Source organism: Erythrolamprus reginae, chromosome Z (genome assembly GCF_031021105.1).
Source record: "Erythrolamprus reginae isolate rEryReg1 chromosome Z, rEryReg1.hap1, whole genome shotgun sequence".
NCBI classification, from domain to species: Eukaryota; Metazoa; Chordata; class Lepidosauria; order Squamata; family Dipsadidae; genus Erythrolamprus; species Erythrolamprus reginae.
In genome coordinates this window covers 2,185,381-2,213,231 of record NC_091963.1, presented here as the reverse complement: position 1 = coordinate 2,213,231, position 27,851 = coordinate 2,185,381, and the positions used below count along the sequence as shown (strand labels likewise).

General features: G+C 43.7%; 1 protein-coding gene across 1 annotated transcript; it reads left to right on the top strand.

Annotated features, from left to right (window-relative positions):
• The first annotated feature begins 26 nt into the window (after positions 1-26).
• On the top strand, positions 27-27,240 carry LOC139153230 (tumor necrosis factor receptor superfamily member 16-like). Its single transcript, XM_070726895.1, has 6 exons — positions 27-77; positions 10,147-10,282; positions 11,414-11,797; positions 24,772-24,991; positions 25,496-25,635; positions 26,882-27,240. Exons 1-6 carry the CDS (start codon positions 27-29, stop codon positions 27,187-27,189), a joined length of 1,239 nt encoding a protein of 412 aa, XP_070582996.1. The 3' UTR covers positions 27,190-27,240.
• Positions 27,241-27,851: the final 611 nt, after the last annotated feature.

The window sequence follows — 27,851 nt, the reverse complement described above, 5'->3', positions numbered from 1 at the left end:
CCTGCCTCCCGAACGTCCCGGCGAAGATGAAACCGATGCGGCGCTTCGTCCTGGCGCTGCAGCTGTGGGCGGCCAAGGTGGGTCACTGCGGGGGTCGCCCTCCTCCAAGCATGGGGCGGGGGTGTCCCTCCTTAAGGGGCTTGCAAGCAAAAATAGGGAGATCCAGAGATCGGAGACTGAGGGTTTCCTTGGGACCCTGCGCATCTCCCCCGAGAGAGAAGGCTCCGCGGTGGGTGGGGGGGCTGGGTGGGGGATCCGGCTGTTGGTGGGGGCAGGGTGGGAGTTTGGGGTCTTTCGCAAACTGGCTCCAACTTGTAGGAAAGTGGGGTCTGTTTCCCTCGCCCCCCCTCCCATATACCCCGTTCACACGACCCGTGTTCTGAATGCGCCTCCTTTTCTGAGCCACGCGGGGGGTTAAAGGGACGCACGACACGCGCCCGGCAGAACCGGGCAAAAGTCTAGCCCGGGGAGGGGGGGGATTGGCTCTGCAACGCAGGAGGAAGCGGGTCCTGAGAATACGCCTCCCCCCCCAAAAAGGGTGGGGGCTCCATGTGTTGAAGCTGGCAGGGGGCTGGGGGAGGTTGTGTGTATGTCCCAAGGCCATCTGCTTCAAACTCTCTTTCAGTCTATCTGGGAGATAAGTGGGAGGGAGGGTAGAAGGAAGGAAAGAGAGGGAGAGAAAGAAAGAAAGAAAGAAAGAAAGAAAGAAAGAAAGAAAGAAAGAAAGAAAGAAAGAAAGAAAGAAAGAAAGAAAGAAAGAAAGAAAGAAAGAAGGAAATAGAGAGGGGAGAAGGGAAGGGAGGAAGGAAAAGGAAGGAAAGAAAGATAGGAAAGACAGAAAAAGGAATAGAAATATAGGAAAAAGAGAAGGGAGAGGAAGAAAGGAAGGAGAGGAGGAGGGCAACATGAAGGAGAAGGAAGAAAGAAGAAAGGAAGGAAGAGAGAAAAAGAGGGGTGAAGGGAAGGAAGGAAGACAAAAAAAGAAATAAAAAGACAGGAAGAAGAAGAGAGAAAAAGAGAATGAAAAGGAAGGAGAGGAAGAAAAGAAGGAGAGGAAGACAAAAGAGAAGAAAGAAGGAAAGAAGGAAGGGAAGAAAGATAGGAAAGACAGAAAAAGGAATAGAAAGACAGGAAGGAGTAAGGAAAAGGAAGGGAGAGGAAGAAAGGAAGGAAAGGAGGAGAGGAGGAAGGAGAAGAAAGGGAAGGAAGGAAAAAGAAGGAGGGGGAAGGAGGAGAAAAGGAAGGAAAGAGAAGAAAAAATAAAGACAGGAAAAAGTAAGGAAGAGGAATAATTTGGGGGAAAGGCGGGGGTTCAATTCCTGACTATTCCTTTTGAGTGTCTCCTCCAATCTTTTCCTCATTTACATTTTGGACTCAGTTTCCCACTCTGTGAAATGGGAAGAATTGACTTGTCTCTTTCTCTGTCTTTGGGACTCTTTGGTCAGTTGGTCTCCCTTTTAAATTTAAATTGATTTGGTTTATTCCCTGGCAAAGCTTGGCCCAACTATCACTTTCGGGGCTTAATTCAAGCGTAAAAGTTGAGCTCTGCTATTGCAGAAAGATTAACAAAATAGTACAGCACAATAGACATTCCACAAGAAAAGTGCAAATGAGACAGCACAAGCCTGGTTTTGCATTCCCACAACACCCTTAACCCGATGAACGTATTAAAACCCTTGTTTGATTCATACATTGCCTTGTTTGGGGTTTGTGGGGGTGGACTTCCCCAACGAAGTCAGCTTCTCTCCCCTGGAACTCTCTGCACGCTAAATTCTGTTAACCTGACCTGAACCCACCTTTGACATAATGTGTGAATGCTTTGGTTTTACCTGGTTTTGGATGTTACATGATGACAAGTAAATGGAATACAGTATAAGGAAAGTAGGCATTTGAGAAGCCATTTCTAGCATTTTTATTATTTATTTATGACGATGATGTATATAGTGGCCTATCTCCCTTGCTCTGGGACACATACAAAAATGTAGCCCCAATGTAGAACTAAAACTCGGATAGCAAAATTAAACTCATGCAAAAATAAAATTGCATTCCAGAAATATAATCCAAATAGGAAAATAAAACCCCAGGGCAAAAATACATTTCTGATGCAAAGATAAATTCCAAATAGAAAAGTTAAGTGTATGTATTGATTAGCAATAGCACTACAATATCAATAATACTACAATGCCAATGGTGCTTTGTAGAACTGCCCAAAATCAAGTTTGGGTTCTGAAGGACAACTTCTCTTAAAAACTGAACTAAAACAAAGAGGAATGAATATCTAGGCTGAAAAGACAAAAGAGAGGCACAATAAACTTTTTTAAATATAAAAAAACAGGAAAGAATCTGTTTGCATGCACAGTTAAAACAAAATTATTTTGAGACAAAGGGAATGGTGTGTCATTTTTGCCAAAGCTGGGCTGCTAAGGGCTTGCAATTTAAATATCGTGTATAAATAGATACAGAGACCAGTTAAAAGGACAGAAATTGCAAAGAATTTAAAAAACGACTTGCAAGGGTTTTGGCCTAATGCAAAACATATTGTTAAGGAGCTCAAAATATCTATTGTTCTCGTCCCATTAATTCCCACCCAGCTTCTCTTTCTAGCCCAGCCAATGAAAAAAATAATGAAAAAAAAGGATTAAAGTTCTCACTGAAGCTGGAAATGAAGATTGTAATATTTTATCTAAGAGCCATTTTCCTAAAGACAAACACACAGCTTAAAGACTTTGTTTGACTTTAAACAACAGTAATTAAAATACTTCGGAAAGTTTCCATGTAGCCCTCGATTTATGGCCAAAATTTCTGTTGCTGAGTGAAACATTTGTTCAATTTTGTCCCATTTCGCAACTTTTCTCACCACTGTTGTTAAATGATTCACTGCAGTTATTAAATTAATAACGAACACGGCCGTTAAGTGAATCTGACTTCCTCCTTTGCTTGTCAGAAGGTCTCAAATGGGGATCACATGATTCTGTGACACGACAATGGTCATAAATATGAATCAGTTGCCAAGAGTCCGAATTTTCATCACGTGAATTTTGATGCTTCAATGGTCGTTAAGTGTGAACCAGTCTTAAGTCCCTTTTTTACAGGGCTGCTGTAACTTTGAACTGTCGCTAAATGAAATGTTGTAAGTCAAGGACTGTCTGCACTGTGAAATTGTGGAATTGAGGATAAACACACACACAAAAAAAAAACCCAGCAAAAAATTTGCTGTAAGCATTTATTTTGTTTTCTGTTTCGATCTGTGCAATGACAGCAATAATAATTATATATTTTTTTGCAACTGGAAAAAGCTGTTTCAAAAAAAATAGGAGGGAATATTAATGTTAATAGCACCTATTTGGTTTTGGGGGACTGCTTGCATATATGGATATTTTGCCTTTATTTTTACTTCTTGGTAAGTCTGCCAAATTATAAATTTTTGGATTTCTTTCTTTCTAAAACAGCATCTTTTCCCTAAAGGAGTATGTTTAAAAAAAAAACACATTTTGGAAGTACTTTTCTACCAATCTTTCTGCAACGTGGCAACTTTAAAAAGGGGTGGACTTCAATTCCCAGAATCCCCCAGCCAGCATGAAGCCCACCCCCTTGAAGCAGGCAGGGAGGGGGAATTATAGGAGGGGGGGGGAAACCCCCTTCTTACAGTTTCCAAATTAGAGAAACATCCATCTTAAAGTCCAGAAGTCTTAAAAGTTGCCAAGTTTGAAGACCTCTGAATTTCTAAACAACTTGCATAAGAATGAACATGAAGGTTAACAACAACAACAAAAACAAAAACGGAAAACCCTTCTTTACTTGGTGGTCTCCTTTCCTCTAAACCACACCTGTGATTCAGCCACAGGATATCAATGTTTCCTCCAGTTAAACTAAACTCCCTTCCCCACCCCACCACATCTGCCAATCAAACTTCTCCTTTCAAACTCCAGATAGAGGGGAGGGTCTATTACTCCTAGCTGGAGAGGGGCGGCATACAAGTCTAAATAATAAAATAAATAAATAAATAAATCCTTGTCAGGAGGCCCATTTTACAGAGGAAGGGATGAGGCATGTTTTGAAAGGAAAACTGACCAGTTGGGTCCCTTTCTCGCAACCTGGCTGTATTAAAAGGAGTTTTGGGCTTCAGAGGATCTGGGGCTGAGATTTGGCGAGGGGGCTTGTTCAGATTAACCCCCACCCCAAGAAAGAAGTGCTAAGGCTGTTTCACCCCCACTTTCTATTTTTCAAGAAAAGATTTGACAACCGTTTGTTTGGGACGGTGTGCATTTATCTGTATGTGTATGTATATCTATATCTATACATGTATATATGGATTTATTTATTTATTAATCAAATTTGTATGCCGCCCCTCTCCGTAGACTCGGGGTGGCTAACAACAGTAATAAAACAATATAAACAAATCTAATATTTAAGTTAATTTAAAAAGAAACCCCAATTTAAGAAACCAATCATACATACAGACATACCATGCATAATTTTTTTATAAGCCAAGGGGGAAAGGGAATATCTCAATTCCCCCATGCAAGGAGGGTGGGGGCAACTCTGATATCTGGGGGGAGCTGGTTCCAGAGGGCCGGGGCCGCCACAGAGAAAGCTCTTCTCCTGGGTCCCGCCAAACGGCATTGTTTAGTCAACGGGAGCTGGAGAAGTCTTCGGAGAGGGGCGGCATACAAATCTAAATAATAAATAAGGCCAACTCTGTGGGACGTAACTGGTCGCTGGGATTCGTGCAGCAGAAGGCGGTCCCGGAGGATATACATATAGAGTCCTGTTTTGGGCAGGGGTTTGGATGATCTCTAGGGTGCCTTTCAGAGTTCGAATTTTATGCTTCCTTCTAGCAGATTTCACATTGGGATGAACGGAGGGTGCATTTTTCTAGTGTCACTCTTCACATTTTTGTGTGGCTCTCACAAAGATGGAAGTCTGGCTGTCAAAAAAAACCCATAACCGCTTTATATAAGTAGTCCTCGACTTATGACCACAGCTGAGACTAAAATTTATGTTGTTAAGCAAGACAACTGTGACTTTTGCCCATTTTGCAACCTTTATTTTATTATTTATTTATTTGGTTCAGTTTGTTTGCTGCCGAACTCCCTAAGGACTCTGGGCGGCTTCCTCATCATCATTAGGTGAATCACTGCAGTTGTTAAGCGAGTCACATGGGCATTAAGTGAATCACTGCGGTTGTTAAGCGAGTCACATGGGCATTAAGTGAATCACTGCAGTTGTTAAGTGAGTCGCTTGGTCATTAAGTGAATCACTGCAGTTGTTAAGTGAGTTGCTTGGTCATTAAGTGAATCACTGCAGTTGTTAAGCGAGTCACATGGGCATTAAGTGAATCACTGCAGTTTTAAGTGAATCGCTGCAGTTGTTAAGTGAGTCGCTTGGTCATTAAGTGAATCACTGCAGTTGTTAAGCGAGTCACATGGGCACTAAGTGGATCGCTGCAGTTGTTAAGCGAGTCACATGGGCATTAAGTGAATCTAGCTTCCTCACTGACTTCATCAGAAGGTTCACACACGCGACCGACATTATTAACCAGCCAGTTGCTGATTGTTTGAATTTTGATCAAGTGACCCTGAGGAAGCTACAGTGGTCATTAAGTGTGAAAAATGGTCATAAAGTTACTTTTTTTCAGTACTGTTGGAAGTTTGAACGGTCACTAAGTGAACCGTCGTAATTCAAGGACCACCTGCACTTTTCAATTTTTACACACTGCTACGTTTGCCTGCAGAGATTTCTGGCTTAGATAAAACAGCAGGAGAATTCAGGCTGCCTATTTGGGTCTGTGCGCACATAGTTGTGTGTTCAAAATTGGAAGGAATCCAGAAGACGCCAGTTTCGTCTCTCCCTGCCAAAATGCTGCAGGGCATAAACATTTCTCGTCTGGTGAAAAGGGGAGAGATTTCCTTCTCCCTTTCATAAATGAAGAGGTGTCTTCACAGAAGGACCAACTTCTAGGACTGGCTGACCTGGTCTTTCTGAGAAAATCAGCTGGCTTGTGGATGGGGCACCACCAGGAAATCTAAGACAGTGAGCGATCTACCGAAAACATTTCCTGTTTGGATTATTGCCTGGGAAACCTTGGAGGTCTGCTAATCCAACATTCCTTCCTTCCTTCCTTCCTTCCTTCCTTCCTTCCTTCCTTCCTTCCTTCCTTCCTTTCTTTCTTCCAATACACAATGAGGGTTTTAGTGGGTATATATCTATAAACACATAGTAAAATACATGATGAAGGTTATAGAGGAGATACTCATAGTAAAATATATCTATGAAAGAATAGAAAAGAAGGTATAGGAATAGAACGTATCAATGAAAGAACAGAAGAAGAGATACAGGAATAGAAGAAGGTATAGGAGATATAGGAGAGCAATAGGACAGGGGACGGAAGGCACTCTAGTGCCCTTGTACTCGCCCCTTACTGACCTCTTACTGCCATTTCTGATAAATTACTTAGTCCCTTAGTGTTGGAGCACCCAAAACTTCTGGAGGGAAGCTGTTCCACCGGTTAATTGTTCTCACTGTCCAAAATAAATTATCTTTAATTCTAGGTTAAATCTCCGATTAGTTGCTTCTTGTCTGGCCTTCTAGTGCTTTGGAAAAATAACTTGTGCCCCTCTTCTCTGTGCCAGCAAGGACAGAAGGTGGCCCTTCTAACTTTCAAGATTTCAAGCATTTTCCAACTTTTAAGATGGATAGATTTATTGGATTTACTGTATATGCCGCCCCTCTCCGCAAACTCGGGGCAGCTCACAACAATAATAAAAACATTACATAATAACAAATCCAATGCCCACCAATCTAATTACAGTTTAAAATTAATAAATTCATAAAACAATCCCAATGTATATAAAAACAGACACACAGTCAATCAATCAATGGCAAAACAACATGGGCAAGGGGGAGATGTTTAGTTCCCCCATGCCTGACAGCAGAGGTGGGTCTTAAGGAGTTTACGAAAGGCAGGGAGGTTGGGGGCAATCCTAATCTCAGGGGGGAGCTGGTTCCAGAGGGTCGGGGCCCCCACAGAGAAGGCTCTTCCCCTGGGTCCCGCCAGACGGCATTGTTTGGTTGACGGGACCCGGAGAAGGCCGACTCTGTGGGACCTAACCGGTCGCTGGGATTTGTGCGGCAGGAGGCGGTCCCGAAGATATTCTGGTCCGGTGCCATGAAGGGCTTTGTAGGTCATAACCAACACTTTGAATTGTGACCGGAAACTGATCGGCAACCAATGCAGACTGCGGAGTGTTGGAGTGATATGGGCATACTGAGCCGGGGTGGCGCAGCAGGTAGAGTGCTGTACTGCAGGCCACTGAAGTGTAGATCTGAAGGTCAGTGGTTCAAATCTCATCACCGGCTCAAGGTTGACTCAGCCTTCCATCCTTCCGAGGTGGGTCAAATGAGGACCCGGATTGTGGGGGCCATAGGCTGGCTCTGTTAAAAAGTGCTATTGCTAACATGTTGTAAGCTGCCCTGAGTCTAAGGAGAAGGGCGGCATAAAAATCGAATAAATAAATAAATAAAATAAATAAATACTTAGAGACGCCCATAATTGCTCTCGCAGTTACATTCTGCACGATCTGAAGTTTCCAAACACTCTTCAAAGGTAGCCCCATGTAGAGAGCGTTACAGTAGTCGAGCCTCGAGGTGATGAGGGCATGAGTGACTGTGAGCAGTGACTCCCGGGCCAGAATCCCCCACCCGTGATGCTTTTGGACAGCTGGGGAACTCTGGGAGTTGATTTCACCCATCTTAACGTTACCTAGTTTGAACAACAGTGTCCTAAAAGGAGGCCGTGTCAAATCAGGAAGGACAGTTGGATCCTCCATGTTAAGGAGCAGTGTGGAAAGACAAAGTCAATTTGTGGGGAGAAACCATTTACAAGTAGTCCTTGAGTTATGACCCACAGCTGAGCCACAGCAAAATCATGAATCTGCCGCTCCATTTTACAATTCGCTCTTGCCCAACATTGTTAAGACTGCAATTCTGTTTCGCCACTAAGTGGAGTAGATCCGGGTTAATTGACAAGATGTTTCCGAACTTTGCATGACCACAAGAAGGATGGTTGCAAGCATAAAAAACGGTCACTAGTTTTCTTTTTTCTTTTTTTAAATTAAATGTTCTTCATTTTTCAATCTTTTCTTTAAAAAACAATGGTGAGTAATTCTGCATTGTTACATATTTTAATTTTCTCTGTACAAATCACATATTTCTTTACATAACATCACTTATTTCCTTTTTCTCTATACAAAATCACATCGTATGTATTTATTACTTCTATTATCACGTTTGTATTCAACTTTTCTATTTATATATTTACACATTATATTCAGTTATTAATCATCTTTCTTTTTCCTATTCTCAGTCCACTGGGACCATCTTTCCCAAATGTCGTAATAATCTTGATTCCTTTTTGGTCCCATAATTGCAAAGTGATCCTATCCATTTCTTACACACTCATAAATCTTTTTGATTATCATATTCTCTGAAGGAGTTTCTGGATTTTTCCAGAGTTGCGCAGATGTCTACAGAGAGGGGCGGCATACAAATCTAATAAATAATAATAATAAATAAATAAATAAATAAATAAATAAATAATATATGTAGTAGTACCAAGTATTTAATTTATTTATTTATTAGATTTGTATGCCGCCCCTCTCTGTAGACTTAATACTTTTATTGTGTTCTTTTTTGAAAATTTCTTAGGAGAAGGAGCTCTGGTGTGAATTCAATTGAGGTTTGAGTTATTTCCGCTCAGAGTTACAGCCTCTCAGAGTCGTTTTGGAGTTGAGCGGCATATAAATGGAATTATTATTATTATTATTATTATTATTATTATTATTATTATTATTTCCTGTACTTATTTATTTATTCTATTCCAGAATCTTTTTTTGTTTTGGGGGCATAATTAGTTGCTTTTTTTTTTCCATGGCGGTCACTAAACGAATCGTCGTAAGTCGAGGACCTTATTTCAAAATTCTCCTTCCCAAAAAGGAGACGAAATCCTTCTCCCTCTTTCTCTCTCTCTTTATTTGGAAGAAGGATGGGTTATATATCCTTTTGAGGAAGGGGTGTGTGTAATACGATCTGCTCCCTCCCAGAGTGACAGGGCAGGTTTGGGCTTAATTAGAAGAGGGGCTTAGTATCTGTGGGGTGGGGGGCAGAGGGAGCAGCCGAGCGGGTGGGTTTCAGGGACGGGGAGGGGGGTGTTACGGGACCCTGGAAGGAACAGAGGTAGTTTTTGTTTCTTTGGCCCAGGGTGGGTGTGGGGGGGAGCAGAGACATTCTTGACTGCCAGCTGCTTCTGCCCCAGGCACAGATTCCTCCTCGCTGGACCTACGATCGCAGGCGGGTTGGTGGGGGGTGGGATTCTGGTGCATTCCGAAGGTTATTAAGAGAGACCCCCGCAGGGCGGTGTCTGGGGAAACTTAGAAGCCCCTCTTGCCACTGTGAACAACCAAAAATATGTATATATGCAGAAAACAAATGCTGGAATTCAAAGCCCAGGCATATAAATCTTGCAAATGAAAAGAACTACAATGCCCATTGTTCCCAACGTGGCTGGGTAATGGAGGTGGGGGAGGGTTGAAATAAGAATAGGGGGTGTCTAAGCAAAGGATGTGGCAAAAGGAAGTTGGATTGGTGTAGGGGTGAAGGTTGCTGGCTACAAACCAAAGGGTGGTGAGTTCTAGTCCTGACTTAGCCATGAACCCAACTGGGTGAACTGTAAGTTCTAGTTCTGCCGTAGGTACAAAAAGCCTGCTGGCGACCTTGGGCAATCTTTCTCTCTTTCAACCCAACCTACTGCACAAAGGTGTTGAGTTCTACTTCCATTAAACTATTTACTCTTCCTTTCCCTTCTCCATTTCCTTTTCTGCACCTGGTTTAAGACTCCATTACCCAGCCACGTTGGGAACAATGGGCATTGTAGTTCTTTTCAACTCCCAGGATTCCTCAGCCCGCTATGAATTCTGCGAGTTGAAGTCCACGCATCTTAAAAGTCGCCCTGTTCAATATTTCTCACCGTCTGGGGTTTTAAGAGTTGGGAAGGAGAGAAAGGGGTTTCAAGAGATTGCAAAGCTATGGAATTTGCAAGCCCGGATTTTTAGCTCCTGGTCTGATTTTCCGATCTGACTCTGATTTCAGCTGCTACTGGCAAATCAAGGCTGCGAAAACGGGCAGGTGGCTTCAACGGGAGAGTGTTGCACCTTGTGTCCCCCAGGCTTTGGCGCACAAGTGCCCTGTGGGAGCACCAACACTGTTTGTGAACCCTGCCAAGAAAGTGAGTATCACGTTCCTTTGCGGTGTGTTTTTACTACCACACTGTCGGCGTGTCTTGTTTTGTGGGTGTGGTTTGATGGTCATGTGACCGGGTTGGAGTGACTTGTCAACCATGTGACCAGGTGGGAGTGGCTTGACAATCATGTGCCCCGGGGGGTGGCTTAAAGGTGGACAACTTGACGTCACGGGCGTCAAGGGTTAGTGTTAGGGGGCCTGGCCTCTCCTTGCCTCAAAGAGATACAATTTCCCTCTCTATTTACTATTATTGAACATCCAAAATATACTATTTAATTCTATGTATATGTGCCATATGATATGTGTATATAGATATTACACACAGGCACACAAAAATATACATTACCTACTTTGTGTATACAGGTGTTTGTATGTGTATAAAACCCCAGTTTGGACCCTAGTACAGATGTAGAACAAAATCAGTCCCATAGAGATGGATAATAATATTATATTATATAATATTATATTTTATTATTATTATTACATAATATAATATATTATACAGTAATACTATTCTACAGATCGATAATAATTGCACGTGCACGAGTGTCACCTCGCGAGATTTTGCTTCTGCACCTGTGCAGGAATCAAAATAAGGCCCCAAAATTCAGAAAAAAAGATGGCGCCGCTCGACGGACCAGCCACGATGGCACCGGAGCGAATCCGGCTTTCCCCCTTTGTTTATTGGAAACCAGCAGGAATGGCTGCAAACGATGATGCAGCTTTCCTAAGTACAGGCCAGTTGCTGACTGCAACTGGATTTTGATCATGTGACTGTGGGAGTCGTCAGTATGAGGACTGTCACAAATCACGTCTGTCCTGGGCAGGCTCCATTACGGTCGTAAGTTGGGGACTCCCATTTGTTTTTCTACTGTATCGCTTGCTGGTGTTGCGCGCATGTGCCTTAAGTTGCTATTGCTAACATGTTGCAAGCCGCCCTGAGTCTAAGGAGGAGGGCGGAATAAAAATCAAATAATTAAATAAATAAGTAAATAAGTTGCTCGTCCACTCTTAATTGTGCAAATCCAAAAGTTCCAGAAATTTGATTGCAGCCTTTGCCCCCAAATTTGGACGTTGACCTCATGCCCGTGGATTGTGGCTTTCCCTCTTCTCGCAGGTGTGACATTCTCCCCCACTGTGAGTGCCACGGACCCCTGCCGGCCGTGTTCCACATGCCCGGGACAACTTTCCATCCACGATTCCTGCACGGCGGCCCGCAACACCGTTTGCGCCACCAGCTGTCCGCGCGGACACTACCTGGAGCCCGGAAACGAGACGCAGCCTGGAGGGTCCTGTGTCCCTTGCCGAGTGTGCGTGGAAGGCCACGGGGCGACCCAGGAGTGCAAGCCCAGCAGTGACACGTTGTGCCAGAAATGCCCCGAGGGTTACTACTCGGAGGTGAAGAGCCCGTACGAGCCGTGCTTGCTTTGCCGACGAGAATGCGGACCGAAGGAAGTCATGATCCAGCCGTGCACGCCCTCCTCGGACACTCTCTGCATGGGTACGTGGACGCACAGATGGGGAAGATGGATGGGGGAGGGGGTTCAGGATCAAGACGCGGGCTGCCCAGCAGGGATCTACTGGATTCTGCGGACCTGTTCTCCCGGAGGGTGCGATTGCATCTGCTCCAGCAATGGGTTGCAGCCGGTACAGCTGGGATCGGGGCTCCAGTTGCGGAAAGTGAGATGTGCATGCACGCACGAGGTTTGGCTTCTGCGCATGCGCAGCAAGTGAAATCTCTCGCAAGGATGCTCTCGCACATGAGGTTTCGTTGATTCTCGGTGGGTTTTTTGCTTTTGCGAATGCATCTCTTGGCTGTTGTAGGGAGGATTTTCTGCTTTCTCTTTCTCTCCCTCTTTCTCTTTTCACACTCTCTCTCTTCCTCTCTTTTTTCTTCCTCTCTTTTTTCTACATCTTTCTCTCTCTTTTTCTTTCTCTCTCTTTCCTCTTTCTCTCTCTTTTTTCTTTCTTTCTCTCCCTCTTTCTCTTTTCTCTTTCTTTCTCTTTCTCTCTTTTTCTCTCCCTCTTTCTCTTTTCTCCCTCTTTCTTTATTTCTCTTTCTCTCTTTTTCTCTCCCTCTTTCTCTTTTCTTCTTTCTTTCTTTCTCTTTCTCTTTCTCTCTTTCTTTCTCTTTCTCTCCCTCTTTCACTCTTTCTCCCTCTCCCTCTTTCTCTTTTCTCTCACTCCCTTTTTTCTCTTTTTCTTTCTCTCTCTTTTTTATCTTTCTCTTTTTATCTTTTTTCCTTTCTCTTTTCTCTCTTTCTCTCTTTTTCTTTCTCTCTTTTCTCTTTCTCTTTTCTCTTTCTCTCTTCCTCTCTCTTTTTCTTTCTCTCCTCTTTTTCTTTTCTCTTTCTTTTCTTCTTTCTCTCTTTTTCTCTCTTTCTTTCTCTTTCTCTCTTTTCTCTCTCTCTCTTTCTCTTTTTCTCTCTCTTTCTCTGCCTTTCTCTTTTTCTTTTCTCTTTCTTTTCTTCTTTCTCTCTCTTTCTCTCTCTTTTTCTCTTTCTTTCTCTTTCTCTCTTTTCTCTCTCTCTCTTTCTCTTTTTCTCTCTCTTTCTCTGCCTTTCTCTTTTTCTTTCTTTCTCCTTCTTTCTCTTTCTCTCTTTCCCTTTCTCTCTCGCTCTTTCTCTCCCTCTTTCTCTTTTCTCTCTCTCTCTTTCTTTCTTTTTCTCCCTCCCAATGTGTGCACATCCAAGATTTGGTTCCTACACATGTGCAGCCAACAAAATCTTGCGCAAGGACACTCTCGCATGTGATGTTTTGCCGATTTTCAGAATTTCTTTGCTTCTGCGCATGTGTGGAAGCAGAGAAATTGCCGAAAATCTCACCCGCCAGAGCGTCCTGGTGCACAATTTCATTTGTTGTGCCTGCGTAGAAGCCGAATGCCCGTGATGACCCCAGAGAGCACTAGCGGCCGGTGAGTGGAGCCTCCTCCTGATCGGCTCACAGCTGCACCGTCTCTAAAGATTTGGGGGCGTGCAAGTAGTTCTCGATTTACGACCACAATCGAGCCTGTAATCTTTGTTGCTAAGCAAGATAGTTGGTGAGAGGGAGCTTTGCCTCATTTTACGACCTTTCTCGCCATGGTTGTTAAGCGAGTCACTTAAATTAGTGACACGGTTGTTAAGTGAATCCAATTTGTTCCTCTGTTGACTTTGCTGATCAGAAGGTCGCAAAAGAGGATCATATACCATGGGACACCGCCACACATCATGAATACGAGTCGGCAGCCAAAGCCTCTGAACTTGGATCGTGTGACCCTCAACGGTCCGGAGTGACTTTTTTTTCAGTGCCGTTGTAACTTTGAACAGTCATTAAAGAAAATGTTGTGAGTCGAGGACTTTGAGAGTCAGGTTTTGTGCACCGGCAACCCTCAACTTTTGACTGTCCATTTAGTGACTGTTCGGAGTTACAACAGAACTGGAAAGAGTAGTTTCCAAGTGGTGTCTATTCCGGTTTTAGATACTTGTGATCCAGTCCTTGAATTATGACGATTCACTGAGCAACCATTTTGAAGATGCAATAGCAGTGAAAAAAGTGACTTACGACTGATCCTCGTACTTATGACTGTCACAGCATCTCTCTCAGAATGTAAGGGCTTGGCATCCATGTATTTAAGATTGTTGCAGCGTCTTGGGTTCAAGGGGTTCCCAGCGGCCAATGGGGGAAGAGCCAGATTCACTTAATGACCGCATGATCCACTTAGCAACTGCAGGGATTCACTGAACAAAATGTCCTTGGCAAAAAAGGACATAAAATAGGATGTGGCTGGCTTATCACTTGCCTTGCTTAGTAAATTGGTCGTAAATTGAGGAAAAAAGAGATTTCTCCCAGACAAGAACTTCCCCCCCCCTGAGTTTTATTTTAATGTAAATGTTGGTTTTAATGTTTGTGCTGCAATGGGATGTTTGAACAAAACTTCTTCCTCCATTCTGATTTCTTTGCTTTTTTACTGACTTTTAAAATTCCTTAAATATAAAATGTTTTATAATATTAACAACAAGAAAGAAAGAAATTCAAGATTCTGGATTAAGATTTTTCAGGATTCGGCGTCATCACATCTTGCAAAATTCAGTATAAGGTGAAGCTTAGACTAGCTGAGATACACCTGAGATACGTGTGGGGAATACAACGCTTCATTTAGTGACCGTTACAACAGCGCTGAAAAAAGGGACTTTCGACCGTTTTTCACACTTACGACCGTTGCAGCATCTCTGCGAACAAAATTCAAACTCTCGGCCACTGACTTGTACTTATGATGGTTGCGATGTTCTGGGGCCACGTGATCTGGTGTTTAGACCTTCCGACAAGCAAAGTCAATCTGGATTCACTTAACAACTGTGTGACTAACTTTATCAACTGCAAAGATTCACTTAACAACGATGGTGGTAAAATGGGGCCAAACTAAAAACAGAAATCTCAGGGGTCAATTGTGGTCGTAATTCAAGGACTACTTGCACAAGTGTGAGGGCAATTGTGGGTCTCTTCGTAATTAGGCGTAGAAGATGTTGTGAAGCCAGACAATTGTGGCTTAACTGACCAGATGTTAATTTAATTTTTACCTCTTTGAGCACTAATTGTCCTCGCCCTACGACCACAATGATGATCCAGAATTTCCATGGCACAAAAGATGATTCTGTGACCTAGGGAATGCTGCGCCACAGTGGCACAGTGGTCAGAGTGCAGTACTGCAGGCTCCTTCTGCCCACCGCCGGCTGGCTGCAATTTAGCAGTTCAAATCCCACCAAGCTGCATATTGACTCAGCCTTCCGTCCTTCTGAGGTCGGTAAAATGAGGACCCCGATTGTTTGTGGGGGGCAAGAGGCCGACTGTATAAGCTGCTTAGAGAGGTCTGCAAAGCAGTATAAAATATAAAATATAAAGTATAGTGGTCCCTCTACTTAAGAACTTAATTTGTTCCGTAACCAGGTTCTTAAGTAGAAAAGTTTGTAAGTAGAAGCAATTTTTCCCATAGGAATCAATGTAAAAGCAAATAATGCATGAAAACCCATTAGGAAAGAAATAAAAGCTCGGAATTTGGGTGGGAGGGGGAGGAGGAAGAGGAGGAGGAGGAGGACAGTCGCTGCTCAAGGAAGAAGGTTAGGTGAGCGTCCCCTTTTATTTATTCAATTTATTTATTTATTCATTCATTCATTTATTTATTTATTTATTTGTTTATTTATTTATTCAATTTTTATGCCGCCCTTCTCCTTAGACTCAGGGCGGTTTACAACATGTTAGCAATAGCACTTTTTAACAGAGAATCAGCCTATTGCCCCCACAATCCGGGTCCTCATTTTACCCACCTCGGAAGGATGGAAGGCTGAGTCAACCTTGAGCCGGTGATGAGATTTGAACCATTGACCTTCAGATCTACAGTCAGCTTCAGTGGCCTGCAGTACAGCACTCTACCTGCTGCGCCACCCCGGCTCAATTTTGCCTTTCCGCGCCCAGGCGCTCTGGGAGGCAACCTTGCGCCCGGTGTATGGGAGGCAGCGTGAAGGAGCGAAGTGGTTTATTCCCTCTCCAAGCGCCCAGAGAAAGGAAAACGCTCCTTTCGCTCTGGGTTGCCAAAGCCTCCCTAAGCGCCACCGAAAGGCTCCTCTGGCAGCCCAGAAAAGCCCGAGATGGCCGGGATTAAAGGGGAAATGGCAGGAAACTGGCCGGGCCTTTGTGCCGCTCTCAAATTTCCTGGGAAATTTTTCCAGGCTCCGGTTCTTAAATAGAAAATGGTTCTTAAGAAGAGGCAAAAAAATCTTGAGCCCCCGGTTCTTATCTAGAAAATTTCTTAAGCAGAGGCGTTTTTAAGTAGAGGTACCTCTGTATATAAATCTAAGCACTAGTTGTCCTAAATCAATATCTGTTTACGAAGTCCCCAAATTGGGATCATGTGACCGTGGGAAACGCTGCAATGGTTGTAAATGTGAGGACTGGTCATAAGTCACTTTTTTCCCATGTTGCTGTAACTGAATGGTGAACAGTTGTAAAGTGAGGACTACTTTCATTTACAGAGGGTTATGTACTTATCGTAATGGATCTATTTATTTATTTAGACATTTTTGGAGGGGTTTTTTCCTCCGTAGGTCCCCACAAAAGGCCCCACCACTCTTGACCGACAGAAGAGAATAATTGTAGCTCACGGTTGAACTGGGAGGAGTTTTCTTGGTGGGTTTATTGTAGACGTCCCGTGACCCTACTAGGGAACATCATCAGTGCTAGAAAGGAGGAAGGTTTGCCAAGAGGAGGAGGAGGAGGAGGGAGACTGTGGGTGTGCTCTGAGCTATATGGCTTTCCTGCAGACGTTTCATGACCCAACTAGGGAACATCATCAGTGCTAGGAGGGAGGGAGATTCTCTCTTATTTTTCTATACCCAGCTAGGTTGCCTTCTTCTCTCTCTCTCTCTCTTTCCCCTTTGCACCCCAAAACCTGGAGGCAACATGCCCCAAACCCAGGACAACTCGATCAAGTTCACCTTCTAGAAGATGTCACTCTTTTGAGACCATTCTCCGAAGTGGTGGACAGATCTGAATTCGGATCCTCTTTCTTCTTGTCCCTGTTTCTAGAGTCTCTTGGCTATTTTAGGGAGGGTTTTCTGCTTGCTCGTTCTCTTCCTCTCTCTCTTTCTCATTCTCTTTCTTTCTGTCTCTTTCCCCTTTCTTCCTCCCTGCTCTTTCTGTCTCTCTCCTTCTCTATCTTCTCTTTCTGTCTCTTTCTGTCTCTTTGTCTCTCTCTTTCTCTTTTCTTTCTCTCTTCTCTGTCTCTTTTTCTCTATCTCCCTTTCTCTCTTTTCTCTTTCTCTCCTCTCTCTCCCTTCCTCATCTCTTTCTCACTTTCTCTCTTTCTCTCTCTCACTTTCTCTTTTTTCTTTATCTCTCTCTATTCTCTCTCTCCATTTCTCTTTCCGTCTCTTTCTCACTTTCTGTCTCTCTTTCTCTCTTCTCTCTCTCCCTTTCTGTCTCTCTTCTCTCTCTGTCTCTCTGTCTCTCTTTCTCTTTCTGTCTCTCTTTCTCTCTTCTCTTTCTGTCTCTCTCTCTCTCTGTCTGCCTGCTAGACTCTGCACAGTTGCTGGTATTCATCATAATCTTCCTTTTGTTCTTAGTCCTTGTCTCTAATCCTCCCTGCAAGCGGAGGGCTAGAGGGGGGGGGGGAGGAAGGACTCCCCATAGACTGAGCAGGAAAGGGTGGGGCAGAGTGGTGAGTCAATGGCAGCAGTCTCACACACACACTCACACAGCTCCACACAGACACATTCACATTCACACTATTTGTCAGCTCTGGCCTGCCTCATCCTGCAACTATTTCCCGGCTGTGGGTGCACAGCTGGTGGAGGGATGGGGGGGGGAGGGATGGGGGGGGGAGAGATGGGGGGGGAGCGCTCTTAAGCCCTGAAATCAGACTTTCATGTTTGCTTTGGGGGAAGAGATGCACAATGGGGCATGTGTCTGTTTTCAGCAGTGCTAAAAAAAACCCAGGCACAACCAGAAGAGAGAGAGAGAAAAAAAAAGAGAGAGAGAGATGAAGAGGGAGAGGGAGAGAGAGAGAGAGAAAATTAAGGAGAGAAAGAAAGAGAAAGAGAGAGGGAGAGGGAGAAAGAAAATTAAGAAAGGAAGGGAAAAGAGAAAGATAGATGAAGAGGAGAGAGAAAATTAAGAAGAAAGAAAGAGAGAGAGAGAGAGATGAAGAGGGAGAGAGAGAAAATTAAGGAAGAGAGAAAGAAAGAAAGAGAGAGAGGGAGAAAGAAAATTAAGAAAGGAAGAGAGAAAGAGAGAGAGAGAAAAGAAAGGAAGAGAGAAAGAGAGAGAGAAAGAGAGATGAAGAGGGAGAGAGAGAAAATTAAGAAAGGAAGAGAGAGAGAGAAAGAGAAAATTAAGAAAGGAAGAGAGAAAAAAGAAAGTGAGAGAGATGAAGAGGGAGAGAGAGAAAATTAGAGAGGAAGAGAGGAAGAAAGTGAGAGAGAGAGAAAGAGATGAAGATGGAGGAATAAAATTAAGAAAGGAAGAGAGAAAGAGAGAGAAGGAAAGATGAAGAGGGAGAGGGAGAGAAAATTAAGAAAGGAAGAGAGAAAGAAAGAGAGAGAGAAAGAGAGATGAAGACGGAGGAATAAAATTAAGAAAGGAAGAGAGAAAGAAAGAGAGAGAGAGAAAGAGAGATGAAGAGGGAGAGAGAAAATTAAGGAAGAGAGAAAGAAAGAGAGAGAGGGAGAGGGAGAAAGAAAATTAAGAAAGGAAGAGAGAAAGAGAGAGAGAGAAAAGAAAGAAAGAGAGAGAGAGAAAGAGAGATGAAGAGGGAGAGAGAAAATTAAGGAAGAGAGAAAGAAAGAAAGAGAGAGAGGGAGAAAGAAAATTAAGAAAGGAAGAGAGAAAGAGAGAGAGAGAAAAGAAAGAGAGAGAGAGAGAAAGAGAGAGAGAGAGATGAAGAGGGAGAGAGAGAAAATTAAGGAAGAGAGAAAGAAAGAAAGAGAGAGAGGGAGAGGGAGAAAGAAAATTAAGAAAGGAAGAGAGAAAGAGAGAGAGAGAAAAGAAAGAAAGAGAGAAAGAGAGAGAGAAAGAGAGAGGAAGAGGGAGAAAGAGAAAATTAAGAAAGGAAGAGAGAAAAAAGAAAGTGAGAGAGATGAAGAGGGAGAGAGAGAAAATTAGAGAGGAAGAGAGGAAGAAAGTGAGAGAGAGAGAAAGAGATGAAGAGGAGAGAGAAAAAATTAAGAAAGGAATAGAGAATGAAAGAGAGAGAGATGAAGAGGGAGGAAAAAAATTAAGAAAGGAAGAGAAAAAAAAGAAAGAAAGAATGAGATGAAGAGGGAGAAAGAAAATTTTGTAGGTGAGGTCTCCAGAACTGGACACAGTATTATTCCAAATGGGGTCTCTCCAGCGCTCTATACAGCGGGATCACAATCTCCCTCTTCCTGCTTGTTATACGTCTAGCTATGCAGCCAAGCCTTCTTCTTGCTTTCCTTCCTGCCTGACCTCACTGTTCTTCCATTTTTCTTCCCTTCATCCTTCCCTTTTCTTTCTCCCTCTTCCTCCATTCCACAATCCTTCCTCCTTTTCTTTCCTTTTCTGTCAGAAATCAGAACTAGTTGAATCACTTGCAGAAGTCGGTCATACGGTCGGTTATGTGAACCTGGCTTCCACATTGGTTTGGCGGAAGGTCTCAGAGATCATGAGACACTTGCGACCTTTACAAATATGAGTCAGTTGCCAAGGGTCCAAACTTTGATCATGTGACCTCCAGGAGGCTGTGATGTTCGTAAGGTGTGAAAAATGGTCCAACGTCACTTTTTTTCAGTGTCGTCGTAACTTTGAACGGTCACCAAACAAATAAATTGTAAGTCGTGATAGTGTACAGGGTATCCCCGACTTACGACGCCGATCCGTTCCTACGGTGGATCGTAAGCCGAATTTCGGTGTAAGCCGGGATCTTCCTCTATTTCGCTCTAACACGGTCTGATTCCCCCCAAGCCTGTAGCAGGGCCAGCTACACTAAAGCTTGATTTGAGCTTTGAATGCACAAATATGAAGGGCCTGGCTGCCCCCAGGTCGCCACATCATGATGTCACCGCGACGACTAAAAAAATTGCCTGGTTGGTAAAGTGCTTCGTTCGTGCCTTCTTCCAACCCCCGCGGTTCAGAAAGCACTGGAGCTGGTGAATGCCAGCGATTCTGGAGCCCGCTACCAAAAAAGCCAACACAATCCTAAGCTGCATCAACAGGGGAATACACTCCAAGACCAGGGAAGTCTTAATACCACTCTACTACGCCCTGGTCAGACCACACCTGGAGTACTGTGTTCAGTTCTGGTCACCACACTTCAAAAGAGACATTGAAACTCTGGAGAAGGTGCAGAAAAGAGCAACCAAGATGATCAGGGGTCTAGAAACCAAGACTTACGAAGAGAGACTGCGGGAACTGGGCATGGATAGCCTAGAGAAAAGGAGGGGCAGAGCGGACATGATAGCAGTCTACAGGTATATGAGGGGTTGCCACAGAGAGGAGGGGATCACTTTATTCTCCAGGGCACCGGAGGGCCAGACGAGGAACAACGGCTGGAAGCTGACCAAGGAGAGATTCAACCTGGAAATAAGGAAGAACTTCTTGACAGTCAGAACGATCAACCAGTGGAACAACCTATCAGCGGACGTTGTGAACTCCAATACTCTGGACATTTTAAAGAGGAAATTGGACTGCCATTTGGCTGGGATGCTATAGGGTTCCTGCTTAGGCAGGGGGTTGGACTTGATGACCCGCATGGTCCCTTCCAACTCTAACAATCAATCAATCAATCAATCAATCAATCAATCAATCAATCAATCAACCAACAAACAAACAAACAAACAAAATTTGGGGCACTGAGAGCAAACTAAGCAAGCGCAGCGTGGCAGGAGGAGGGGGCCGGTTCTGTGTCATAACCACGAAACATCGTAACTCGGGGAGGGTGTAACCTGGGGACCCCCTGTACTTGTATAGCCATGATTTTGGTGGGCTTTAGAAGACCATCCGGCTCCGGGCCGTCAAAGGGACCCCTAAAATCACGAACAATTGCTTAAAACTTAAAAGCAAGACAGCCCTGTGATTCTACACAAAGCAACAACTGATTTGTGCAGGCAAGTTGCACTGTCAGAGTTGTGTTGCTTTATAAGCCTTGTTGACAAAGAAACAAACAGGAAAAGGAAGAAGCGGAGAAGAGGAGGTGGAAGAGGAGAGAAGGAAAAGGAGAAAAAGAGAAGGAAAGGAGGAGGAGACGAGGAAAAGGAAGTGATAGATGAGAGAAGGATGAGAGAATGAAAAGGAGGAGGAGAGAAGGAAGGGGAGGAAAGAAGGAAAAGGAGGAGGAGAGAAGAAAGAGGAGAAAAAGAGGAGGTAGAGAGAAGGAAAAGGAGAAGGAGAGAAGGAAAAGAAGGAGAAAAAGAGGAGGTAGAGAGAATGAAAAGGAGAGAATGAAAAGGAGAAAGAGAGAAGGAAAAGGAGGAGAAAAAGAGGAGATAGAGATAAGGAAAAGGAGAGAAGGAAAAGGAGTAGGATGAGAGAAGGAAAAAGAAAAAAGGAGGGAAGAAGGAAAAGAAGGAGGAGAGAAGGAAAAGGAGGAGAAAAAGAGGAAGAGAGAAGGAAAAGGAGGCAAGAAGGTAAAGGAGGAGGATGAGAGAATGAAAAGGAGAAGAGGGAAGAAGGAAAAGAAGGAGGAGAGAAGGAAGAAGAGGAGGAGAGAAGGGTCTCCTGGCTGAGTAGGGGGTTGGACTAGAAGACCTCCAAGGTCCCTTCCAACTCTGTGATTCTTGTTCATTCACTGCCCACATCTACGGAATCTGATTCCAACAGGGAGGGAATCTTACAATCCGGGCAATGCTTCCCGGCTAAACACATTCCTGACGGTTTCAGGACTTCCATCCCAGCCGCGAACTTGCCGGTATCTCTGCGCAGAGACAGATGTGAGCCAGATGTGCGGGAGGGGATGGTGAGAGGAGAGAGAATTAGGAAAAAAAGCGATGAATTCCTGATGTTTTTTCCTTCCTTTCCACCATCTAGCCTGGTTTTTTGCAAGCAGGGGATGGAGTGCTGATCCAGCCTTCAGTCTTTTTCAGTTTGGAGAAATAATTTTGGGATATGTGTGTTTGGCTTCTGTAGGCAGTCCTCGACATATGACCATTCAAAGCTGCAACGGGACTTATGACTGTTTTTTCACACTTGCAACTGTGGTAGCCTCCCCGTGGTCACGTGGTCAGCCTTCGTTCAAACGCTGGGCAATTGTCTCGTATTTATGACGATCGGCGTATCCTGGGGTTGTATGTGTTCTCTCTTGCATGGCAGCCAGCTGGTAATTAGCCCCAAAATTAAAATTCACACACACAGGTTTCAAAAAGAAAGAGTCTATTTACAAAGACGTTTGTTGAACTGCACAAACGCAAACCAAAACATCTGATCCTCAGGCCAAGTTGATAAGATAAAGCACCACACAGTTGCTCCTCAGCCAAAAGTCTACTCACAATATTATTAACTCCATAAATGTCCAGTACTTTGGTTTGTCAGGCAAAAACACTCTTCACAAGCTCTTAGAAACATAGGAACATAGAAGATTGACGGCAGAAAAAGACCTCATGGTCCATCTAGTCTGCCCTTATGCTGTTTCCTGTATTTTATCTTAGGGTGGATCTATGTTTATCCTAGGCATGTTTACATTCAGTTACTGTGGATTGACCAACCACGTCTGCTGGAAGTTTGTTCCAAGGATCTACTACTCTTTCAGTCAAATAATATTTTCTCATGTTGCTTTTGATCTTTGCCCCAACTAACCTCAGATTGTGTCCCCTTGTTCTTGTGTTCACTTTCCTATTAAAAACACTTCCCTCCTGAACCTTATTTAACCCTTTGACATATTTAAATGTTTAAATCATGTCCCCCCTTTTCCTTCTGTCCTCCAGACTCTACAGATTGAATTCATGAAGTCTTTCCTGATACGTTTTATGCTTAAGACCTTCCACCATTTTTGTAGCCTGTCTTTGGACCTGTTCAATTTTATCAGTATATCTTTTTGTAAGTGAGGTCTCCAGAACTGGACACAGTATTATTCCAAATGGGGTCTCACCAACGCTCTATACAGCGGGATCACAATCTCCCTCTTTCTGCTTGTTATACCTCTAGCTATGCAGCCAAGCATCCTACTTGCTTTTCCTAACCTATCAACTGCAAGGATTCACTTAACAACAATGGCAAGGGAGGTGGTAAAATGGGGCAAAAACTAAAAACAGAAATCTTGGAGTCAATTGTAGTCATAATTCAAGGATTACTTGTACAAGTGTAAGGACAGTTGTGGGTATCTTCCAAAACAATTGTAGTTGTTCTCTAAACAATTTATGGCAAGAAAGGTTGTAAAATTGAGCAAAATTCACCTAACAACTGTTTCACTGAGCAATGGAATTTTGGGGCACCATTTTGGATGTAAGTTGAGTATTCTGAGCAGGGACAGGTTACAAGCGGTGTGCCACAAGGGTCTGTTCTGGGTCCTATTCTTTTTAATATGTTTGTGAGTGACATAGGGGAAGGTTTGGTAGGGAAGGTTTGCCTATTTGCCGATGACTCTAAAGTGTGCAATAGGGTTGATATTCCTGGAGGCGTCTGTAATATGGTAAATGATTCAGCTTTACTAGATAAATGGTCAAAGCAATGGAAACTGCAGATTAATATTTCCAAATGTAAAATAACGCTCTTGGGGAAAAGGAATCCTCAATCTGAGTATTGTATTGGCAGTTCTGTGCTAGCAAAAACTTCAGAAGAGAAGGATTTAGGCGTAGTGATTTCTGACAGTCTCAAAATGGGTGAGCAGTGTGGTCGGGTAGTAGGGAAAGCAAGTAGGATGCTTGGTTGCATAGCTAAAGGTATAACAAGCAGGAAGAGGGAGATTGTGATCCTGCTGTATAGAGCGCTGGTGAGACCATATTTGCAATACTGTGTTCAGTTCTGGAGACCTCACCTACAAAAAGAGATTGATAAAATTGAACAGGTCCAAAGACGGGCTACAAGAATGGTGGAAGGTCTTAAGTATAATATTTATCAGGAAAGACTGAATGAACTCAATCTGTATAGTCTGGAGGATGGAAGGGAAAGAGGGGACATGATCGAAATATTTAAATATGTTAAAGGGTTAAATAAGGTTCAGGAGAGAAGTATTTTTTAATAGGAAAGTGAACACAAGAACAAGGGGGCACAATCTGAGGTTAGTTGGGGGAAAGATTAGAAGTAACGTGAGAAAATATTATTTTAATGAAAGAGTAGTAGATGCTTGGAACAAACTTCCAGCAGACATAGTTGGTAAATCCACAGTAACTGAATTTAAACATGCCTGGGATAAACATAGATCCATCCTAAGATAAAATGCAGGAAATAGTATAAGGGCAGACTAGATGGACCAGGAGGTCTTTTTCTGCCGTCAGTCTTCTATGTTTCTATGACTATCTATATTTTGGGGGTTGTTTCAAAATTAATTTACAAGGGTCTGCTTGTTATTTTCTTCTACTCCTTTTTTTGTGTTTGTGTGTGTGTGTGTGTGTGGAGGGGGGGAGGGTTGAGTATAAGTTTTTTATTTTTCTGCACCTTAAAACATACATAAATTAAAACACATATCATTATAATCAATCATATCTAAGAATACATATGTGTATCTGTATCTTAACAGCATATATATCTAAAAACATCTTACATAATAAATTCAAGAACTGAGTTGTGTCTAAAAAGAAAAGAAAGATTAAATCAGTCTAGAGTAAAATAAAATGAAAGAAAAAAGTCAGAATAAAACATTAACTCAAAATACACATTTTTACAACTTTTAATAACCATTTTCTTAGATCTTCATTCCTTTAAACCTGTGTTACATAGTTTATCAAATTCTGCCACCGTTTCTCTTTTTTGTCATCTTGGTTTTTACATACTTGTTTCTAATTTCTTTAAATTGCTTTCCAAATACTTAGATCATTTAACCATTTTCCTTTTCAGATAAAGAGCTGCAGATCCTGAAACGGCCTGAAGGGGCGCCCCAGAAGGACCATCCGAGAAGAACGGCGCCCCTAGAGGCAGAAGGCAGCGATTCTCACAACTCGTCTTCAGAGTTTGGGCCCTCGCTGGTAGACGACCATCCCAACAACATCATCCCTGTCTACTGCTCCATATTGGCCGCCGTGGTGGTCGGACTCCTTGTTTACGTAGGCTTCAAATGGTGAGTCTTTGGGGTGAGGACCCCTATCCTTATGGGCCCTACCCAGCCTTCTTCAAATACCCCTCGGGAAGAAGTTTTTTAAAACACAGCATCCTCCCTTTTTTACCCCTGAGATCAGTATCGGGTTACTACCAGAATTGGGGGGGGGGCGGCAGAATGCTGCATCGGTAGTGGAAAATCCGGGTGACCGGCAGGCGCATTAGAGTGAGATTTGGCTTCTGCGCATGTGCAGGAAACAATTTCACGAGAGGACGTGTCTTTCTTACCCAGTCGTCTTTGCCATAATCAGCAAACTAAACACATTTCAGTTGTAATACATGACTACAATGTAGAGAGATTGCAGAGCTAACCTAACAGTGAGCAGCCAGACAAAGGGAAACAAAGGGAGTGATTCAGAGAAATAAGCTCCCTCTTGTGGCAGTCTGCAACACCTGCAGCCAATATCTTGCCAACCCAACAGCCCTAACAGTCTCCAAATCGTTGCCTCCTCCTGCTCTGGTGCAGCTGGACAACCTGCAAACAGAAGCACCAGCTGGCCAAAGCCCGGATGGGGGAGTTGGCGTCCTCCCCTGAAGGCGAGAAACTTCACGGAGACAGCGGGGTCTTCCTCGACACTCACAGCCTGCAGGAGCCGTTGAACAAGGGTAAGGTAGCTACACACACAGGAGAGAGAGGGAGGGAGGGAGAGCCAACTTTCTCTAAGAACCAAGCAGGACTTTGATGGGGAACTCTTTGGACTTGACTTTTTGGCCTCCCTGTTCAGATATTAATCAGACTGCTAGAGTCCAGTCCATAGTTCCCTCTAAGCTGAGCAGTGAGCAATGGCTCACTTAAAAATCATCATCAACTCAGAGTTTTTCAAACCTGCCCAGAAGCCGAGAGGGAAAGAGTGAGAGGGAAAGAATGCCGCCCAGTCCCAAAGGGAGTGCCGCTCAGACACTATACTTTTCCGCCCCCCCCCCAAAAAATTAGAGGGAACACTGGGACTCCAGTCCCTATTTCAAGAGAAGAAGAAATGAAATTAAGGGCAGAGAAGGAGGGAGTAGAAATAGAGAAGGAAGTAAAAGAATAAGAAAGGAAAGGGGGAAAGAAAAGGAAGGAAAGGGAAAGAAAGGAAAGAAGGAGGAAGGGAAGGAAAAGAAAAGGGAAGGAGAGAAAAAGAAGGGAAGGAAAGGAAAGAAGGAGGAAGGGAGAGGAAAGAAAAGGAAGGAAACAAAAGGAAAGGGAAGGAAAGGAAAAGAAGGAAGGAAAAGGAGAAGAGATGAAAGAAAAGGAAGGGAAGGAAAGGAAAAGAAGGGAAAGGAAAAGGAGAAGGAAAGGAAAGAGGGAAGGAGAAGAAAAGGGGGAAAGAGGAAATGAGTGCCAGGAAGAGGGGAAAGGAAAGGAAAGAAGGAGGGAGAGGAGAGGAAAGGAAGGGAAGGGAAGGAAACAAAAGGAAAGGGAATGAAAGGAAAGGAAGGAAGGGAAAGGAGAAGAGATGAAAAGGAAGGGAAGGAAAGGAAAGGGGGAAAGGAAAGGAAAAGAGGGAAGGGGAGGAATAGAGAGAAAGAGGAAATGAGTGCCAGGAAAAGGGGAGAGGAAAGAAAGAGAGAAGGAAAGGAAGGAAAGGGAAGGAAAAGGGGAAGGAGGGAGAATGGAAGGAGAAAAAGAGAAGGAAGTATTGAGAAAAAGGAAAGAAAAGAAAAGAAACAAAAAGAGAAAGCAGAAAAGGTGAAGGAGGAAGAAATGGAAAGATAAGAGTAAGGAAGGAAAATGAAAAGGATAGAAAAGAAGGAAAGAAAAAAAGAGGAAGGAAGGGAGAAAAAAAGGAAGAGGGGAAGGAAGGAGGGAAGGAAGGAAGGAAGGAAAGAGGGGCTCCTTCAACCTGAATCCCTTTCCTTCCCCACGCAGGACCCAGAGCCGACCCCCGTCTCTACAGCAGCCTCCCCCACCCGCTGCAGGAGGCGGTAGAGCAGATGCTGGAAGCGCCCACCCCCTGCGGCAAAGACTGGCGCACTCTGGCCCAGCACTTGGGCTACCCGGACGAAACCATCGAGACCATTGGCTGGGGAGAGGCCCCCGCCCACACGCTGCTCTCTGATTGGTCGGCCCAGGAGGGGGCCATGCTGGAGACCCTGTGCCAGGCCCTGACCGCCATCGAACGGGGGGACGTGGTGGACCGTCTGAACGCGCCCTTCGAGGTCAGCTCGATGGTGTGAAGACCCAGCCCCTCCATTGCTGCCGGACATCCAGCCTTTATTTTTGCCACTCTGGGTTTTTTTGGCTTAAAAATAATAATAAAGATTTTAACAAGCAGGGCAGTAGAGAGGGATGAGGACTAGGGCTTTGGGGTTTTGGGGGGGGTTGGAAGAAAAAAGGAAAATTTTGACAAACAATCACGGAGGACTGGATGGAAGTTACCGAGATGTTTGGCACGAGAGAGAGAGAGAACGACCATCAGTCCTGTAGATATGTTCCTCCTCTGGAACAACTACTTTGGATTTCCTGGTGGTCCCCTATCCATACCGGTTAAGTTTTTGGTCAAATAGGTCAACCCAAGACTCTCTCTCTCCCTCTTCTTCTTTTCTTTCATTCTCTACTTTCATTCTCTACTTTCTCTACTTTCATTCCCTTTTCCTATTTGTTCTCTTTCACTCTCTCATTCTTTTCTTTCCTTCTTTCCCCCCTCATTTTCTCTTTTTCATTTTTTATTCTCTCCCTCTTTTCTATCTATTCTCTTTTCTCTTACTGTCTTTCATTCCCACATTCACTCTTTCTCTTTCTTTTCCCTTCTCTTTCTCTCCCACTCTCTTTCGTTCTTTCTTTCTTCCTCTGCTTTCTTTTTCATTCTCTTATTCTCTCCCTCTTTTGATTCTTTCTC

Bases quoted from the DNA above. Each gene is read 5' to 3' on its own strand.
- LOC139153230 (XM_070726895.1), top strand. From the start codon at position 27: ATGAAACCGATGCGGCGCTTCGTCCTGGCGCTGCAGCTGTGGGCGGCC. The intron at 24,992-25,495 runs GTGAGTCTTTGG...GCTCTGGTGCAG, and splicing joins GTTTACGTAGGCTTCAAATG to CTGGACAACCTGCAAACAGA. The intron at 25,636-26,881 runs GTAAGGTAGCTA...TTCCCCACGCAG, and splicing joins GCAGGAGCCGTTGAACAAGG to GACCCAGAGCCGACCCCCGT.